Source organism: Ornithorhynchus anatinus, chromosome 2 (genome assembly GCF_004115215.2).
Source record: "Ornithorhynchus anatinus isolate Pmale09 chromosome 2, mOrnAna1.pri.v4, whole genome shotgun sequence".
Classification (NCBI taxonomy): domain Eukaryota; kingdom Metazoa; phylum Chordata; class Mammalia; order Monotremata; family Ornithorhynchidae; genus Ornithorhynchus; species Ornithorhynchus anatinus.
In genome coordinates, this window is record NC_041729.1 from 16,899,875 (window position 1) to 16,918,755 (window position 18,881).

General features: G+C 42.9%; 1 protein-coding gene across 6 annotated transcripts in view; it reads left to right on the forward strand.

Annotated features, from left to right (window-relative positions):
* The window catches only part of SBNO1 (strawberry notch homolog 1), a 59,736-nt gene that overhangs the window by 6,519 nt on the left and 34,336 nt on the right, over window positions 1-18,881 (forward strand). Inside the window, exons 2-6 of one of the 6 annotated variants that reach the window (XM_029058502.2) lie at window positions 9,003-9,134; window positions 10,753-10,857; window positions 12,284-12,596; window positions 18,244-18,288; window positions 18,593-18,693. In XM_029058502.2, the coding sequence (XP_028914335.1) occupies window positions 9,003-9,134; window positions 10,753-10,857; window positions 12,284-12,596; window positions 18,244-18,288; window positions 18,593-18,693 (696 nt within the window). The remainder of the gene's footprint in view (window positions 1-9,002; window positions 9,135-10,752; window positions 10,858-12,283; window positions 12,597-18,243; window positions 18,289-18,592; window positions 18,694-18,881) is intronic. The other 5 variants (XM_029058503.2, XM_029058504.2, XM_029058505.2 and 2 more) reach the window with 5 other exon arrangements.

Here is an 18,881-nt window from a genome sequence, read left to right on the forward strand (position 1 = left end):
CCAACACCACCAAAAAAAACCCAAAAAACCTTTCAGTCCATATTTCCTCACTACTCAAAACCTCTGATGGTTGCCCATCCATCTCCACAACAAACAGAAACTCCTTACCACAGGCTTTAAGGCACCCAATCAACTCTTCCCCTCCCACTTTACCTCACTGATCCCCTGTTACAACCCAGCCCGAACACCTCAGCCTACTCAGTGTACCTCGATCTCCTGTATCTTGCCACCAGCCCCTTGTCCACATCCTTCCTCTGGCCTGGAACTCGCTCCTGCTTATTATTTGGTAGTCTACCCGCTCTTCTCACTTGGAGTCCTTATAAAATCACATCTCTAGGAGGCCTTCCCTGCCTAAACCCTCATTTCCCCTACTCTCCCTCCATTCTGTGTCCCCTATGCCCTAAAATCCCTGATATTCACTCCATCCTTTCCCCTCTCTGTAGTTTTAGCATCTGTCTCCCCTTCTAGACCGTAAAATCCAGCCATCCAAAATTTCTAGAAAAATATCTTACAGAATTTGGATCGTTCAAACCCAAAGAATAAGTAATGTAAGCTTAAATTTTAAAGTTGCATTGTTGTCGAGGCAAAGAAGAGTTTCAAATTGTGCTTCTGCGTGGACTCAAACATCACGGTCCATGTTAAAAAAAAAATTCAGAGGGATCAAAAAGAATTTTCTGAACTTGATCAAATATGTAATCTACTTGAGAACTGATAAATTATTCAAGAACTGATCAGTTTTCTGGACCAGCCATGGCTTATACTACATTCCATCTTACTGTGTGCTTTTTTGGCCATTTTTTAGTTAATGGTAACTCTCCTCAGCCGTGGACAATGGGAAAGAGATGACGCGAATCACCATTACACCCAGTTCTTCTATTATGCCAGGATCATATGCTTGCAGAACCTGGCAGAATCCACTTGGGGCCCAGCATCACATACATGCACATAACTCTGTGAATCATTTGCACTGAACTTGTTGAGGTCATGGGAGCGGATGAGCTCCCCAAAAGAGTAACTGTAAAGGGAGAAGAGAAGGGGACCCGAACACAGCCAGGCAAGGGACTAAGATTGGCCAGAAAGGTAGGAGGACTGGGAGAGATGTCAGAAAAGCCAAGGTTAGATCATGTTTCCAGGAGAGGGCAAGGTCCACAGTCTCAAGGGCAGTTAAGAGGACGAAGATTAAGATGGAAATGAGTGTTAATAGGGCAGGAAGGAGATGATTGGTATCTTGCAGTTTGTAGAAGGTCACCGTTGGGAGCTGGGAGAAGTGGAGGCAGCAGGTGTATGCAGCCCATTCCAGGAATATGGATCGGAATAGGAGGAGGTAGGTAGGACAGTACTTGAATATTATTATGTGCCATCGAGTTGTTTCCGATTCGTAGCGACTCCATGGAGAGACTTTATCCAGAACATCCTGTCCTCTGCCATAATCCGCAACCTAACAGTTGTTCCGTTATCGTTGTTATGGACTCTGTCCTTCTAGCTGCTGGTCTCCCTCTTCCATGTTTTCCCTGGGCTTTTCCTAGCATTAGTGTCTACTCCAGAAAATGAGTCCTCCTGATTATGTGTCCAAAGTATGCTCATCTAAGTCGAGTTATTTGGCCTTCCAGAGATCACTTTGGCTTCATTTGCTCTAAAATCCATTTATTTGTTTTTTGGGCAGCCCGTGGTATTCTCAAAAGCCTTCTCCAACGCCAGATTTCCAAAGAATCGATGTTCTTTTTAATCCTGTTTTTCACTGTCCAGCTTTTGGATCCGTACACTGTCACTGGAAACACCATAGAATTGATTGATAATTTGTATTTTTGTGGCAGTTGTTACATCAGCACCCTTCATGACTTTTTCCAGGCTCTTCATAGCAAGTCTTCCTAACATTAATCTTTGGTGTGTTACTTGACTGCTAGTTTCTTTGTTATTGATTATTGTTATTGATATGGAGTAATATAGTGGGATCTAATTTTTCTTAGTATGGGGGAAGGATGTAACAATGAGCAGTTCAAGCTGGTACTCAACATTGAATAAAGAGAGGGCACAGGTGTTTTTATAAGATGAGAAAGGATGGAGTCAGAAGGGCAGGTGGAGATGGATTTTGAAAACAGGCAGGAGTTCTTCTCTGGAGACAACTGAGAACTAGAGAGCCAGTGTTGGGGTGGAAGGGCATTGGGGAAATGAGGCTTTGGAGATCTTATGCATAGTGGTTTAGATGTTGTCAACAAAGAAGCTGATAAGGTTATCAGAGTGTGGAAGGAGGTGCAGTCACTGGAGGTTTCGGGAGGGAGTTAAAGGTCTGGAATAGTTTGACGGTGGGCTTTGGCACTGACTAAAGTAGTTTTGAGCAGGAGAGGCAGTTACATAGAGCAGGTGAAGATTAATTTGAAGGGTAGAATCAGTCTAATAATGATTAGTAATTGTGGTATTTGTTAAACACTATGTGCCATGTCTGTTCTTAGGTCTGTCACCTTTAGGCATTTGGGATTCACCCCATCTTCAACCTCATAGCACTTTTGTACACATCTTTAAAGTATATATTATTTACATTAATATCTGTCTCCCCCTCTAGACTCTATGCCCATTGTGGACAGGGAACGCGTGTGCCAGCCCTGTTGTTCTGTCCCAAGCACTTAGTACAGTGCTCTGAACATAGTAAGCGCTCAATAAATACCATTGATTGCTGAGTGCTCGGGTAGGTACAAGATAATCAAGTCCTGGGGCTCACTGTTAGGAGAAAACAACTAATGACTTTCCCATTTTCAGAGGAGAAAACTCAGGCATAGAGGAGTTAAATCAATCACTGAGCATTTATTGTAATAATGTTGGTATTTGTTAAGCGCTTACTATGTGCCGAGCACTGTTCTAAGCGCGGGGGTAAACATAGGGGAATCAGGTTGTCCCACGTGGGGCTCACAGTCTTAATCCCCATTTTACAGATGAGGGAACTGAGGCACAGAGAAGTGAAGTGACTTGCCCACAGTCACACAGCCGACAAGTGGCAGAGCTGGGATTCGAACTCATGAGCCCTGACTCCAAAGCCCATGCTCTTTCCACTGAGCCACGCTGCTTCTCACTGAGCCACGCTGCTTCTAGCAAATGACTTGCCCAAAGCCATGCAGCTGGCAAATGATGGAGCTGGATTTAGACTTCAGGTCCTCTGACTGCCAGGCCCGAGTCCTTTCCATTAGCTCATGCCGCTTCTCATCTCTGGGCATTTGACAACTCTGCATGAGTACAGAAGTGGAGGAAGTATGATGCATAGGTGATTCAGGGCTGGGGGTGTGAGATTGTTGGAGGGACAGGGGGACGGAGAAGTTGTATTTGGCTGAGGGGGTGGAGTTCATCCACCTCTAAGTGGGGACTCCCAAATTTACCTCATCAGTCCCTACACTTCTCTCCTCCACATTCTTGAATTTCCTCCTTCCTTAACGACATCGTTATATAGGTGTCCTGCCATTACTTCAAGGTTACAAGATAAAGTTCAGCTTTATCTTCCCTCCATCCACACTGCTGCTATGCTTGTCCAAGCCATTTGAAATACCCTGACTCGATTACTCTATTAGCCTCCCAGCAGGCCTTTCTGCTTCCAGTCTCTCCAGCCCATATTTCACCCTGCCACCCGGCTCATTTTTCTAAAAAATTGTTCTCTACCCCTCCCCACTCCTCAAAAACTTCCAGTGGTTCTCTATTCCTCTCCACATCAAGCAGAAACTCCTGACCATTGGCTTTAAGGCAGCTAAACAGAAAAGGCCAAAAACGATCTCAATAGTCATTTGGATAAAGGAAAAATCAATCGATTGTATTATGGAGCACTTGCTGGGTGCAGATCACTGTACACTAAGTGCATGGGAGAGTACAGTGTAGCAGAGTTGGTTGATACGTTCCATTCAAATTTTGGGCTACAAAATGTGACTTTCAAAATATACCAAGTTAAAACAAACATTTTACTTCCATTTCCCATGGCCTAAAGGAGGAAAGACCTGAGGAAAAAGTTTATAACTCGATGTGCTTCAGTGTTTGAGAAAAGGTTCCTCACTCTTAAGTGAAGTCTGCCCCAGACACTGCAAGCTCCCATTTCCTTTTTCCTTCGGGACCTCTCCTCCTGTATGTCCCATTGGCACCTTAAGCTCAATATGTCTAATTGAACTCATCCTTCCTCCCAGATCCACTGCAGCTATCTTTCCCAACACAGCTGAAAACCATTATTCTCCCTGTTTCAGTAAGCCCGCAGTCGTTGACTCCTTGTGGTCTTTGAACTTTCACAGTCTGCGTGTTGCTTAAGACTACCTCTTGCTGTTCTCTTCAGCTTGTTGCTTGCAGCTCCTCCCTAGGGCTGATTTTACATTTGCCTCATTGTCTCACAACTCTTAGGAAGCTTCAGCTTGGAGTGTCGCTCTGTTCTTTATTGCAAAATGCCATACTAGTGGATCTGTGGCAGTTGGTGCTTGAAGACGTAGCATTCTGAGACTTTATTTTCATGTATCCTTAAAACATGTCCTCTGTCCTTACTTTCCGTTAATGGTGTTGGTTTGCTCTCAGTAAGTCCCTCAATTAACATTTGATTGATTTCAATTTGCCTCTTGCTCTTTTCTCCATCCTGACTCTTTGTGCATGCCTGAAACACTCTCCGCCTCCAAATGGGCCAGAGCACAGCTTCCTTGTCACCAAAGCCTTCTGAAATACCACGTAATGCAGGACATTTCCTCAGCTCTTCTCCCAGCTTATACCTTCCCAACTGGTACCTCAGTACTTTTGCACCACCTCTACACTTAGGCATTCACAACCACCTCTCAGTTCTATACATATAGACTTGCATGCTCTACTACTTCAGCACTTATTCATATTTCCAGTAGCTTCTCTTTCCTATCTATAATTCACTTTGTTTATCTCCCCCATTAGATTGCAAGATCAAAGAAGCCACATGACTTAATGGATAGAACACAATCCTGGGAGTCAGGACGTGGGTCCTAATCCCAGCTCTGCACTTGTCTGCTGCGTGACCTTGGGCAAGTCACTTCACTCTCTGGGGCCTCAGTTATTCTATAAAACAGCGATTAAGATAGTGAGCCTCCTGTGGGACCGGGACTATGTCCAACCTGATTATCTTGTGTCTACCCCAGCTTTTAGAACTGTCTGGCACATACTATGTACATAAATGCCAGAATAATAATAATGTCATTATTATTTCTAGCTACCAGAGCAGGAGAGGACAGTGTCAGTGCAGCAAAGGTTAGGTAATGTTTTAAGGAGAAGTGGTTGGTTCGTGATGTCACAGATAGCTGTGGGGGCCAGCAAGATTAGGATGGAGTAGAGGCCATTGGTTTTTGGCAAGAAAGAGGTCATTTTAGAGAGGGCCGCTTCTGCAGAGTTAAGGGGACTGAAGCCACATTGCAGGGGATCAAGAAGAGAATTTGACAAGAGGAAGTAGAGACAATGGGGGTGGGCCATGTGCTCAAGAAGGTTGGAGAGGAATGGTAGAAGGGAAATGGGTCAATAGCTGAAGGGTACCATGGGACTTTGGGTGGGCTTTTTTGGTCAGAGGATACATGGGTATGTTTCAAGCTTCTCCTGATTCCAAGGCCGGTGAGGCTAGAGACTTCCTACCATTCCGTGTTTTGTGTAGGCAGCATGCTGCGCCGCTCTGTCCTGGCTGGGATGGAGTGAGGCAGGTCAGGATAGAGGCTCCTTGGCACTTGAAGTGAGAATTTTTCGGATTTCAATAGTTATAGGGGAAAGATAGGACCTACTGCCATACACTCGTTTTTGTCCTAGACCACAAGAAAATGTCAGCAGATGTTTTGGAATTCCCCTCCAACCCAATTTTGTTTGCATAATAAGTTAAGGATGCTTTCATTGATACAAGCATTGTGTTGCTGAGATGATCTTTCACTTTCCTTTTGTCTCTGAATTACTCCACTTAAGGCTTCCGTCCCTATCGCTCAACAGAAACTGGCCTCTCAAGGGTCACAGATGATCTCCTTCTTGCCAAATCCAGCGGCCTCTACTCCATCCTGATCCTCCTTGACCCCTCAGCTACCTTCGACACTGTCGACCACCCCTTTTTGGAAACCTTGTCCAACCTTGGCTTCGATGTCACTTCTTCTCCTGGTTCTCCTCTTATCTCTCTAGACACTCATTCTCAGTTTCTTTCATGGGCTCCTCCTTTGCCTCCTACCCTCTGATAATGGGCGTCCCTCAGGGTTCAGTTCTGTGCTCTCTTTTATGCTTCATATGGACCCACTCCCTTGGGGAACTGGTTTGCTCCCATGGCTTCAACTACCTTTCTGCTGATGATTCCCAAATCTACGGGGAAGCAGCGTGGCTCACTGGAAAGAGCACGGGCTTTGGAGTCAGAGGTCATGGGTTCGAACCCCGGCTCTGCCACTTGTCAGCTGTGTGACTTTGGGCAAGTCACTTAACTTCTCGGTGCCTCAGTTACCTCATCTGTAAAATGGGGATGAAGACTGTGAGCCCCACGTGGGACAACCTGATTCCCCTGTGTCTACCCCAGCGCTTAGAACAGTGCTCGGCACATAGTAAGCGCTTAACAAATAGCAACATTTTTTACGTCTCCAGCCCTGATTACTCTCCCTCTCTGCAGTTCACATTTCCTCCTGCCTTCAAGGCATCTCTTCTTGGATGTCCGGCTGTCACCTCAAACTGAACATATCCAAAACAGAGCTCCTTATCTTCCCACCCAGGCAATGTCCTCTCCATGACTTTCCCGTCAGTGTTGACAGTACCATCATCCTTTATGTCTCACAAGCCCATAACCTTGGTGTTATCCTAGACTCCTCTTTCTTATTCAACCCACATATTCAATCCAACACTAAATCCTGTCAGCTCCACCTTCACAACATCACTAAAACCCTCCTTTTCCTCTCCATCCAAACTACTACCCTGTTTAATCCAGCTATTTATCCTGTCCCATCTCAATTTCTGTATCAGCCTTCTCGTTGTCCGTCCTATCTCCTGTCTCTCCCCACTCCAGTCCATACTTAACTCTACTGTCTGGATCTTCTTTTTTTTTTTTTTACAAAAACATTCAGTCCATGTGTCCCCACTCCTCAGAAACCTCCAGTGGTTGCCCATCCACCTCTGCTTCAAACAGAAACTCCCTACCATTGTGTTGAAAGCACCTTCCCCCTCCTACCTCACCTCTCTATTCTATACACTTCACTTCCCTAATGCCAATGTACTCATTCAGCCTACCTAGATCTTGTCTATCTCACCTCTGGCCCGTTGCCCGTGTCCTGCCACTGGCCCGGAGTGGCCTCCCTTTTCATATCTGACCATTACTTTCTCCACCTTCAAAGCTCTGATTTGGTCTCTCTATTCACCACTGACACCCCCCACCCTCACCCCAGCCCCTTAGCACTTTTGTACTCATCCATATGTATTAGTGTCTGTCTCCCCCTGTAGACTGTAAACTCACTGTGGGCAGGGAGCACATCTACCCAGTGCTTAGAACAGTTCTCTGCACACAATAAGCGCTCAATAAATATGATAGCAACTTTGAGCTTGCCAAACTGGATAAGCAAAGTGGACTGCCTGGTCATGGCCCCCATTCCTTGCTGATCAAATGAAGGATAGTAGAGGGGGTGATCCCCAGCTTGATGCTGGCTTGGGGATTCTAAGATCAGCAGGGGCAGGGGCTTCCTTATGTGCTTTGCTGGATCCCATTCTTAGGATAGTTTGTACTGGATTGGTACTCTGCCTATGTGCTGACAGGATGATGTGTCCCTGGATTAGACATGAACCAAAGTACACTCTCAGGCTCCAGTCTTGGAGCTGAAGTGGGTTATGGAAATATGGCCTAGTAGAAGGTGTAAGGACTGGGAGTTAGGAAACCTCGGTTTAAGTCCCAGTTTTTCCTCTTGCCTGCTCTGTGACTTTAGGCAAGTCACTTAACCACCTTGGGCCTTAGTTCCTCATCTGTAATATGGAATTTAAAATATCTCCTTTCCTTACCCCGTTGCTTGTAACTCCTATATGGGACAGGGACTATTTGATAATGCGTGGCACATAGTAAGTGCTTATCATTATTATTATTATTATTAGTTGTGTTCATTATTATAACTGAGTTTGAATCCTATACCACTTCTGTGATAAACCCAAGCGGAATGCTTTGCATTGGGAACTTGTAGTTGAACTTAAACAAGAATACCTGTAGATGTCAGGCCTAATTGTAGTTATCAGCAGTCACAAACTTTGAGCCAGAAACTGTTGATATCAAACTTCTTTATAAAGTTATTTCTGGTGATATATAATATTGTTGTTCCACTTCCTTTTGCTGTCATGGCCCTTTTGGGAACCTCTTTATGATGGCAGAATATCCTTAAGCTGATCAAGAAAAATAATGTCATAAAACGTCCTAAATGTGCATCTTTGCAGCAGTTGTTGTTTTGCTCAAGTCATTTTAATAGATTGACTAAAGTTCTTGATATCCCAGTAGAGCTAACATTAGATTTTATATTTCATAATCTCAAAATATAGTCACTGTTATACTCTGTTTTTCTGTTTATTGTTTCTGTGGTATTTAAGCATTTACTACATGCCAGGCACTGTACTGAGCACTGGGGTAGATATAAGATAATCAGGTTGGACACAGTCTATGCCCCACATGGGGCTTACAGTCTTAATCCCCATTTTGCAGATGAGGTTACTGAGGCAGAGAGAAGTTAAGCAATTTGCTCAAGATCACACAACAGACAGGTCCAGGTCCTTTTGACTCCCAAGCCCATAGTCTATCTACTAGGCCGCACTGCTTCTCGATTTGCTGTGGTAATGAGTCCAATAGACACATTTTGGCAAAGTTGGGTAATTTACCCTTAAACCGAGTAGTTTCCAAATATGTACATCTTGGGTAATGCACATTGATTCAAACAGACTTAAGATTTTTGCTAGTGTCTCCTTGGGCTAATGGAGACATCATAATTCTAGTTTTGCACTGTTTGCACGTTGCCATTCTCTTATCACTTGAATAATTTTTTTAAATTGCTTTATTAAAGATGGTGGAGCCAGGACAAGATCTGTTACTTGCTGCTTTGAGCGAGAGTGGAATCAGTCCAAATGACCTTTTTGATATTGACAGTGGAGATACAGGTCTTGTAACCCCTGCACCCACTCCTCCTGTGCAACAGGTAAGCAAGGTGTCCAAATTTTCTTTCTTTGTAATAGTTTCACTGTCAATGCAGTCTTTTCCTCTATATTTAAAATTGTACTCTATAATACATGCAGAAATCTAGCTTTTTTAAGCTTTCTTTTAAAATGTATATGTATCAAAGATGTTTGTGCAGAGTAAAAGCGATTGCTTATTACGAGTGAACAAAATGCTTTGCTAAACTTTAGTTTGCTCACGGTGAGCAGCCACTCTTCTTTCTTTTTCACCTTTCTCCTTTTTGTGATATTTGAATGCATTAGTAGCTCCTGAAAGCATTTTATCTTTAAGACTTTCTTAAAGATTGATGAGTTAATGAGATCTGTAGTCACCACCAAAGTCAGGGTACTTAGGACATAGCTGTATGGGGGGAATATATATCCTTGATATATATCTCACTGAGAACTTTTCCAAAGATGTTTTTAATTTTTCACCCTGTTTTTGCAGGCCTCCTGTTAAGGACTTATTTAATATTATTGGCTATTGAACTTGCGGTTGAGGATGCAAACCTTAGCTTAGACATTAGAATATTATCAGGGAGCATTTCAGTGATTTCCACCCTCCCCAACCTGTACTTCACCTTTTGAGTGCGATTCGATCTGGGGAATTGGTGATCTGGGAAGTGATGCCACCGAGCAACATTTGGAGGAGGATGTAGCTTCCTGGTATTCCTATATTTGGGAGAGGGCTGTTCTTCCTGGTTTTGCCACTCCATTGGCCTCTCTTCCTCCTTTCCTCCCCTCTGCCACTTCAGTGCTTGGCATATAGTAAACACTGAACAAATATCATAGTTGTTATTATTCCTAGTAACCCAGCTCATATAAACCCCAGGAAGTTGGAGTTCTTGCCCCAACTCTCATGCAGTTTGGAACTGATGTTCTCTACGTTTCAGATGTCCAGGTGATTATTTGTCATGAAAAATGGCCTCAAGCCATTCCCAAAGTCTAGGTGAGATGCTAGTAAAATCAAGAGGAGAGCCGGGGAAGAGAGCGAGTGAAATCAGTTGTCAGTCTTGAGGTAGTCATGGTCCAATCAGGAGACAAACGTAGTGAAACAATTTCCACGTCAGTCCTTTCTGATTTCTGGTAACTTTCTCAAACGGCCCTAGAGGACTCCCTTAGATGATCCCAGTTTATCTTAGAAACTGGAAAGGAGTCAGTGTTGCCTCTATGTGTGTGAAAATCCAGTTCCTAGGTACCAAAAAACCCAAAACAAACCCATGGGACTAACAGGTTGTCCCATGCAAAAATGAACTTAGACGGACTAGTCATTCTGTGCTTACTCTCTGTAGGAACTTCAGGTTTTTGGAGCCAAACGTTCACCCTTTAGATTGCAGAAAATGTGGGAGCAAAACCAATTTTTTTAGCATCCAGTAGGAAATATTTTATGTTTTTAAAGATCTTTAGCGAAAGAAAGTCGCTTGACACTTGGGATGCTTCAGTCTCCTTAGGAAAATCAGGATTCTTAACCTTGACTAACTTTATGGTCCAAATTTTGATTTGGTATTCTAGTTTTAGTAAGTTAAATACAACTTTTTTCTTAAATACTAGAACTTGCATGTTTATTCTTTCTCTATCTTTTCTCTGTCTGTGTCTCTCCAGTCAGTGCCACTTAATGCATTAGAACTAGGTTTGGAGGCTGAGGCAACAGTTGCTGTAAAACAAGAACCAGAGACTGTGTCTACTCCTGCACTATTAAATGTTAGGGTAAGGCTCATCTTATTTAGAACTTCATGAAAGAGTTCAGGGCCACCTACCCAAAAAAAAGAGGAGTCACTGACATGTCCTTTTAAACTTGGAAGACTTTTCCTCTCCTAACTGTACCTCTACCTCCCTCTTTAAGATTTCTTTCCATCCTTCTAGAACAATAAATTTAGACTCAGATGTGCTCAATAAATGCCACTGATTGATTTTTATGAACATTAATTTAAATTAAGGTGGACTTTATAAGAATGAAACTGCCTTCCAGACTTTTTAGGATCTACTAGACAGCCAGTAGTTCTGTTTTAGGTGTAGGAAACCTGGGAAAAGTTTACTGGGCCAAGATGGTGGAGTAAAAGTTGAGAAGCGATGAAGCATTACAGAATAGAATTGCATCTAACAATGACAGGCGTTTATGAATCTGCCTGTTCTTTTGTTGTCAAGGAGAAGGTAATGGGAATATAAAGTTTTACTGGGGAAAAAAAAACTTGATAAAAATAGCATTAGTGTTTTTAAAAGGTTGCCATTTGGCTGCTTCCCCTGCATCTGAGATGGATCTTCTTTAACTGCATTGAAGTCTTAATATTTTTTTCTGATTCACATTATTTTCCCCTTGCATTCTGAATGCTAAAGATATACAATAATCTTGATTTTTAAAAATTAGTATTTACACTCTAGGCAAAAAGAGTGCTCAAATGTCAAATACCTAACTGTTGTGTACAATAGCCAATTTAATGTTTGGGCAGAAGCAGCATAGCCTAGTGGAAAGAGCATGTGCCTGGGAGTCGGAGGACCTGGGTTCTAATCCTAGCTCTGCCAACTGCTTGCTGTTTGACCTTGGGCAAGTCACTTAACTTCTCTGTGCCTCAGTTCTCCTGTTTTCCCTCCTACTTAGCTTGTGAACCCATCCTGGAGAGGGACTCTGTCCAACCTAATTAACTTGTATCTGCCACAGCGCATGGAGCAGTGTTTGACACATAGTAAGCACTTAACAAATCTTAACAGATTCCATGAAAAATAAAAAAATAAATGAGCGAGTGATGCAGTGGCTAAGTTTTGTATTTTATAGCTCCTCATAGAGGCAAGAGCCAAGAAAGAATAAAAATTAGCTTTCAGGGCCAGAAGCACAGTAATTTCCTTTAGATTTATTAGTAGCTTTCTGTGACTTGTTACAAGATTCCTTAATTAGGCAATTATCCAGAAACTCGGAGTTACATTCATGATGAACTCCCTTTCTCATAACTCACATTCTGATCGTATTGCATTACATTTTATCCAGATAGGCTCATGTTGCCAGAAGAGTGTTCCCCAATGCCCCAGCTGAGTCTTTTCCAAAATGTGAGATGAAAACACATGCTGAGGGAGCTTGGTTTGAGGGTCTTGATTGTGTCCAAGACAAAATTGTTTTACTGTATCTTTTCTCTTTTTCCAGCAGCAGCCACCGTCGACCACAACATTTGTGCTGAATCAAATAAATCAGCTTCCAACTTTAGGATCTACCATAGTAATGACAAAAACCACACCCGTCACAACTACCAGGCAGACTATCACTGTCGCAAAGATCATTCAGACTAGCACAACCACAAGACCAACTGTCGCAGCACCAGCAGTGCGGAATGCCATGACCACTACACCTTCTAAAGACCAGGTCCAACTGAAAGATCTGCTCAAAAACAACAGTCTTAATGAACTTATGAAATTGAAGCCACCTGCCAATATTGCCCAGCCAGTTGCAACAGCAGCTAGTAAGTATTTTTGTTTCCTTTCAATATAATTTTTCCTTGAATAAATGTGTCATCAAATTTGAGAGACTTCTGGTGCTTTTGCGCTGAGGTAGATACAAGCTAATCAGGTCGGGCACAGTCTGTGTCCCACATGGAGCTCACATTCTTAATCCCCATTTTACAGGTGAGATAACTGAGGCATGGAGAATTTAAGTGATTTGCCCAAGGTCACACTGCAGACAAATGGCAGAGACGGGGTTAGAACCCAGGTCCTTCTGACTCCCAGGCCTTTGTTCTCTCCAGTAGGCCACACAACTTCTCAAAACTTTTCTGTCTTCCAACAGGATGGGTTTTAACCTAATGTGTTATTTTGATCATATTACTGTAACTGTTACTTTGGCATCTTAGTATTCCGGAGGGGGGGCAATGTATTTGTCAGCCTAGGCTTACTTTTCTTCAAGGAGCAAAATGCAGTATACTCGCAATTTCCTGGTCTAACCTCTGACTCAAATGAACAAGAAAAACCAAAAATGTAAATAACTGAAAAATGACTTCTGAAGCAGAGTTTAGTGATTTTTCTCCCCCTTCCCCACCCCGTTTCCATCCTCCTGATTTTGGCCACATTGCTGCTCGAATGCTCTGCCTTGTAAGTTCTTCACGTCAGGGACACTGCCCAAGCATTCATTCAGTCATATTTATTGAGCGCTTACTGTGTACAGATCACTGTACTAAGCACTTGGAATGTTCACTTTGCAACCGATAGAGACAATCCCTGACCAACAGCCGGCTCACGGTCGAAAAGATACCAGTAGTGAGCCTTGGCTAAAAAATACCTGTAATCTCTATGGTGTTTAGCCCTTCTGGGAGCACAGGTTCTGCTCAGGCTATGGCTTCACGCCTATGGAAATAATGAATGAACCATAGTTATTCAAGAAGTACTGCCAGTTACTAAAATTATTCCAGTTAATCCACAGAAATTATGGCTATTAATTTCTTTGCACTACCTGTTTAATCCAAGGTTGATTTTTCCTTTTGCCTTCCTTGGAAATCAGGAAAATATTGTGATAATTTAACTTGACATTTCCCCTTCTCCCCCTCCCCCCAAAATAAATGTATATTTATATTATATTTAATGCCTGTTAAATATCTTTCATTTTGTGAATATTTTTGCATTGTGTACCCATAATTTTGGGAAGAGGCTCTGTGTCAGCTTTATCCAAGAACTGAGTTACTAGGGTTGCTTACAGAGTCATAATAAGTGAGGACTCAATTGTTTTTGGTCATAAATTCAGGCTGTCAAAGTCACCATAATAATTGTGGTATTTAAGTGCTCACTCTCTGCAAATCACTATACTAAGCATGGGGTAGATACAGCATATTTAGGTCAGACGCAGTTCCTGTCCCACATGTGGCTCACAGTCAAAGGGGGAGTTGGAACAGCATTTACAGGTGAGGAAACCAAGGCCCAGAGAGGTTATATATTTAAGCCAGTGTCACAAAGCAGGCAAGTGATAGAACTAGGAATAGAACCCCAGTCATCTGATTTCAAGACCCATGGTCTTTCCACTGGACCATGCTGCCTCTCCTGCAGTACCAGCTCAACATACTTCCTCTGCTTCTCAGGAGCTGTAGAATTGCAGGTAGCGTTGAGATTTTTTTTTTCCTCCCTCAGATCAGTGACTACAAATGTTCCTCAGATGACTAAAGTTTTTGCATATGTTGCTAAGTTTAGGCTTAGAACCATAATTCAGTTGTGCTTGTTTTGCTAAATTCTAAGGACTGTAAACTTTGTTTCTCATGTCTGTGACCTTCACTGTCTTTGTCCTGACTTGGCAACCAGTGAATTAGAACTTGAATTCAAACTTCTTGCCAGAAGGTGAGACTTTCTTAAGCCGATTTGGAGAAGTCTGCGTCTAGTCAGAAACACAAAAGCCAGGCAGGAAGGCAAACCCGTATTCATTCTGTAAATCAGCTACTTCCTGGTGACCTGGTCAAGGAGAGAGTTTCTCTGCCAACAATCTTCTTAGTCGTTTCACTCCACTGAGTCTACCCTCACCAAGATCTCTAATGATCTTCTCTTAGCCCAGTCCAATGTACTCCACTCTTCTAGCCTCATTGACTTCTCAATCTCTGCTGTACCCATATTTACTTGAGTTGTTTTGTTTGATTTTTGATACCTCTGACTGCTCCTCAGTCCCATTTGCTGCCTTGTTTTTTGCCTTTCAGAATAATAATATAATATAATAATAATAGTATTTGCTAAGCGTCTACTGTGTGCCAAGCACTGTTCTAAGCACTGGGGTAGATGCAAGGTCATCAGGTTGTCCCACGTGGGGCTCACAGGCTTCATCCCCATTTTCCAGATGAGGGGACTGAGGCACAGAGAAGTTAAGTGACTTGCCCAAAGTCACACAGCTGACAAGAGGCAGAGGCGGGGTTAGAACTCACGACCTCTGACTCCCAAGCCTGGGCTTCTTCCACTAAGCCACGCTTTTATGGGCAACCTAAGATCTTCACTGGGAAAACTTCAAAACAGATCATTTTAACCCCCACTTCTCTGGCTTAATTAAGGGATTTGGTGGTGCCCATGTGGAGCCAGGTCTGGCCAGTTTCTTCACTCACTTGGGGTCAGAAGGAAAATAAAGAGTAGGAGTCCTTCCTCACTTTGATCAAGACCAGGCAGTTGCTTGGCTTTAACCAGGACTCTAGTGCAAAGAGGATATGGGTCAGTCCCATTGCTTCCCAGGAACTGTTCTTTTCTTGGTGCTTAGTACAGTGGTCTGCACACAGTAAGGCATCAGAAAATATAGTTTATTGATTCCCTACGGTTCCCTTGCCAAGTTTCAGCAGGATCTTTTGGATGGCCTGAGACTGGCAAAATGCAGCACCAGCAACAAACAACCCTTACCTCCCAGGCAAGTGAATATCCAAACCATCCAGGGCTTCACATATACACATGCACACAAAAATCACATATCCATGATGCCAGTGCAGGAGTCTTTTCTACCATAAGGAGGTGTGATAAAGGTGAGGGGAATGAGGACTACTCTTTTGGCCCACCAGGACAAAATGCAAGTGGGACACCCCGTTCCTTGATAGCCTATGTTGTTTTTGTGTTTAATGGCCCCTTTACTAAATGTAACTGTCTCCTAATCCTTACTGACTTCTTGGCCACCTTAGACAGTCTTGATCCCTCTTTTCTCCTAGAAATGCTTTCCATCCTTTGTTTTACTGACATGGTTCTCCCTCGGCATTCTTTTACTTCTCTGGCTGCTCTTATCTTTCACTGCCTCTTTTGCCTTTCACCCTGTGATTGTAGGAGTCCCACAGAGTTCTTTTCTGGTTCCTCTGCCTTCAACTTCATGTAGGGAGCTTATTTTCTCCCATGACTTCAGCTACCATCACTATACAAGTGACCCCCTTTCCTCCCTTACTCCGCCACCCCTCCCCCAAAAAACCCCCACAAATCTACCTCAGTAGCCTCAACTTCTCACCTCCTTGTCAATCTTGCATTTCCTCCTGCCTCCAAGACATCTCCACGTGAATGTTCTGTCAGCACCTCAGGCTAAGTCTAGCTTCTTCTTCAAGTTCAGTCGAGTAACTTCTGACCCATAGCCACTCCGTGGATGCATCCTCTTCAGAACGTCCCATCTTGTGTCGTAAAGTCATTCCAGTCTGTGTATCCATAGAGTTTTCTTGGTAAGGATACGGAAGTGGCTTACCATTGCCTTCCATGCAGTAAAAACTTGAGTCTCTGCTATTGTCTTTGATCGGACTCTTTGATCACTTGATCATCCACCTTTGACTCTTTCCTGTGCCGCTGCTGCCCAGGTGAATCAACTTTGACGCTTTGGCTTAGACCTTTCCATTATGGGTAGCCCTTTATGGGCAAAGCTCTAAGCTATATCACCCTTCACAAACTTTACTCCTACCACAGTAAACCGTCGATTCATAGGAAAGACTAGGTCTAGCACTGAGCTCTTAATCTTCCACACTTCCACCTTCCATCGTAATGGACAGCCCCACCAACTTCCCTCCCCCACGTAACTCCTTTCAATTGCTATATTCAGTCTTTTTTCCTAAATTTTACCATTTTTCGTCCATCCCATCCTCTCCAAATACTTACTACCCTGGTCCGGTCATTTATCGTATTCTAGTTAAACTAATGTATCTCAACCTCCTCCCTGCCTCAAGCCTCTCCACTCCTCAACTCAAACTTCATTCTGCTGTTCAGATCCTTTTCCTAAAATGTGGTTCTGCACATTCTCTCCATTCCCCCAGGAAACTCCAATTCCTTCTTTTCTTCTTTAATGGCATTTGTTAAGCCCTGTTCTATGTGCTTAGAGAAGCAGAATGGCCCAGTGGAGGAAGCAGGGGCCTGGGAGCCAGAGAACCTGGGTTCTAATCCCGGCTCCTCCACGTGCCTGATTTGTGACCTCGGGCAAGTCATTTGAGCATTTCCCACCATCCCAGGTTTTGTCCACCCAAGAGTCGATCTTAGCATGTATCCAGCATATCCTGAATTAGTTAAATAAGTATAAATTAATCTATCCTTCTATAGTATTGCAGTCAACAACCATAATGCTTTTATATATCAGTCCCCCTGTGACACTAAGGTCATTGAAGGCAAGAGCAGAGTCGCTTTTTTAATTGTATTCTCCCAGGTACTTACTGCGCTCTGCAGACACTTTTGCTTGATCCTAGCAAGCTCTCTAACACAAGCTGACCTTTCCCAAACATCACTCAATTTGAACCTGTTACTACTCCAAATTAGGCTCAGTTTTGAGACGATACCCCAGTAGCCACATATTGACAAGAAGCAGCATGGCCTAGAGGGTAGAGCATAGGTCTGGGAGTCAGAAGGACCTGGGTTAGTTCATTCAGTCATATTTATTTAGTGTTTACTGTATGCAAAGCACTGTACTAAGGTCTTGGCAGAGTACAATATAAAAACAAACACATTTTTGCCCACAACAAGCTCACAGTCTAGAGGGGGAAACCGTCATTAATATAAATAAATGAATAGAAAAGAAAAATTACAGATATACATATGTGCTGGGGGGAGGGGGGGGTTTCTTATCCTGCCTCTGTCATTTGTCTGCTGTTTGACCTTAGGCAAGTCACTTAACTTCTCTGTACTTTAGTTCCCTCATCTGTAAAAAGGGGATTAAGAGTGGGAGCCCCATGTGGGACAGAGACAGGGTCCAACCTAATTGGCTTGTATCTCCCTCAGTGCCTGGCACGTAGTAAGCGCTTCACAAATACTACAGTTTGTATTATTATTCCCAATACTTGAGAACTGTTTCTGAACATGCTCGCCGGTGCACAAGGAAGTAGAGGAAGGAAATATGGGCTAAAGGAAAGAGGCATGGTGCGATGATGTCCATAGGCCCTGGTGAACACTGGGCACAGGCACCAACACTGAGATAGTAGAGAGGAAGTTGCTGATTCATCCATGCAGGAGAACATGGTGGAGAACTTCAATTCAGGCCTCTTTGGTAATGAACAAATTTCGTAACTTAAGTTTTCTGAATCTTAAAACTAAACAGGTCTCAAAGCCTCCTAATTTTAATCCTTATAACTGAATAAATGAAATTATTTAAATACTTTAAAATGGTTTGGGACGGAGAAGAGGTGCTCCCAAATTTGATATTTTCTTTCCTTTCAGAAATAATTGTTTTGTCTCCAAAGGTAATGAGTGTCACCAGATCGGGTAAGAGAGGATCTGTCCTGGTGGTAGCACTGGGCTTCTTGGTCTCCTATCAATCCCACCTTGTAGATTTTGTGATGTATATCTAGAACTCTCTAATTCCAGCACACATTTCATCACTTGTGGCACTTGGTAACACTTACAACTTCCCTTCAGAAAAATTAGACAGAAACTATTTCAATTTTCACAATGTATGCTGGACATTGGTGACTTTAGAGTGCTATATCATGAGTTTTGGTTTATTATTTTCTTCAGTTTTTAGTATAAAACTTAACCTTAATTTTTGTTGCTATAATTATTTTTTTAGCTGATGTAAGCAATGGTGCTGTGAAGAAAGAAGCCTCTAATAAAGAAGTGGCAAGAATTTGGATAAATGATATCAAAATGAGAAGCTTTTCACCTACCATGGTAGGTTTTCAAAAAAAACCACCCCAATGTTTCCTTTGAACATCGATGTGCTTTTGAGGGGGAGGTTTTTAATTCTAAAGCAAACTTCAGGAAACCATAATTTTTTAAGCATCTTTGGCTTATGAACTGAAGTTCATGTTTTAAGACATATCTGTCTGGCCGCTGTCTTTCTCCTCGAAGGCAATTGG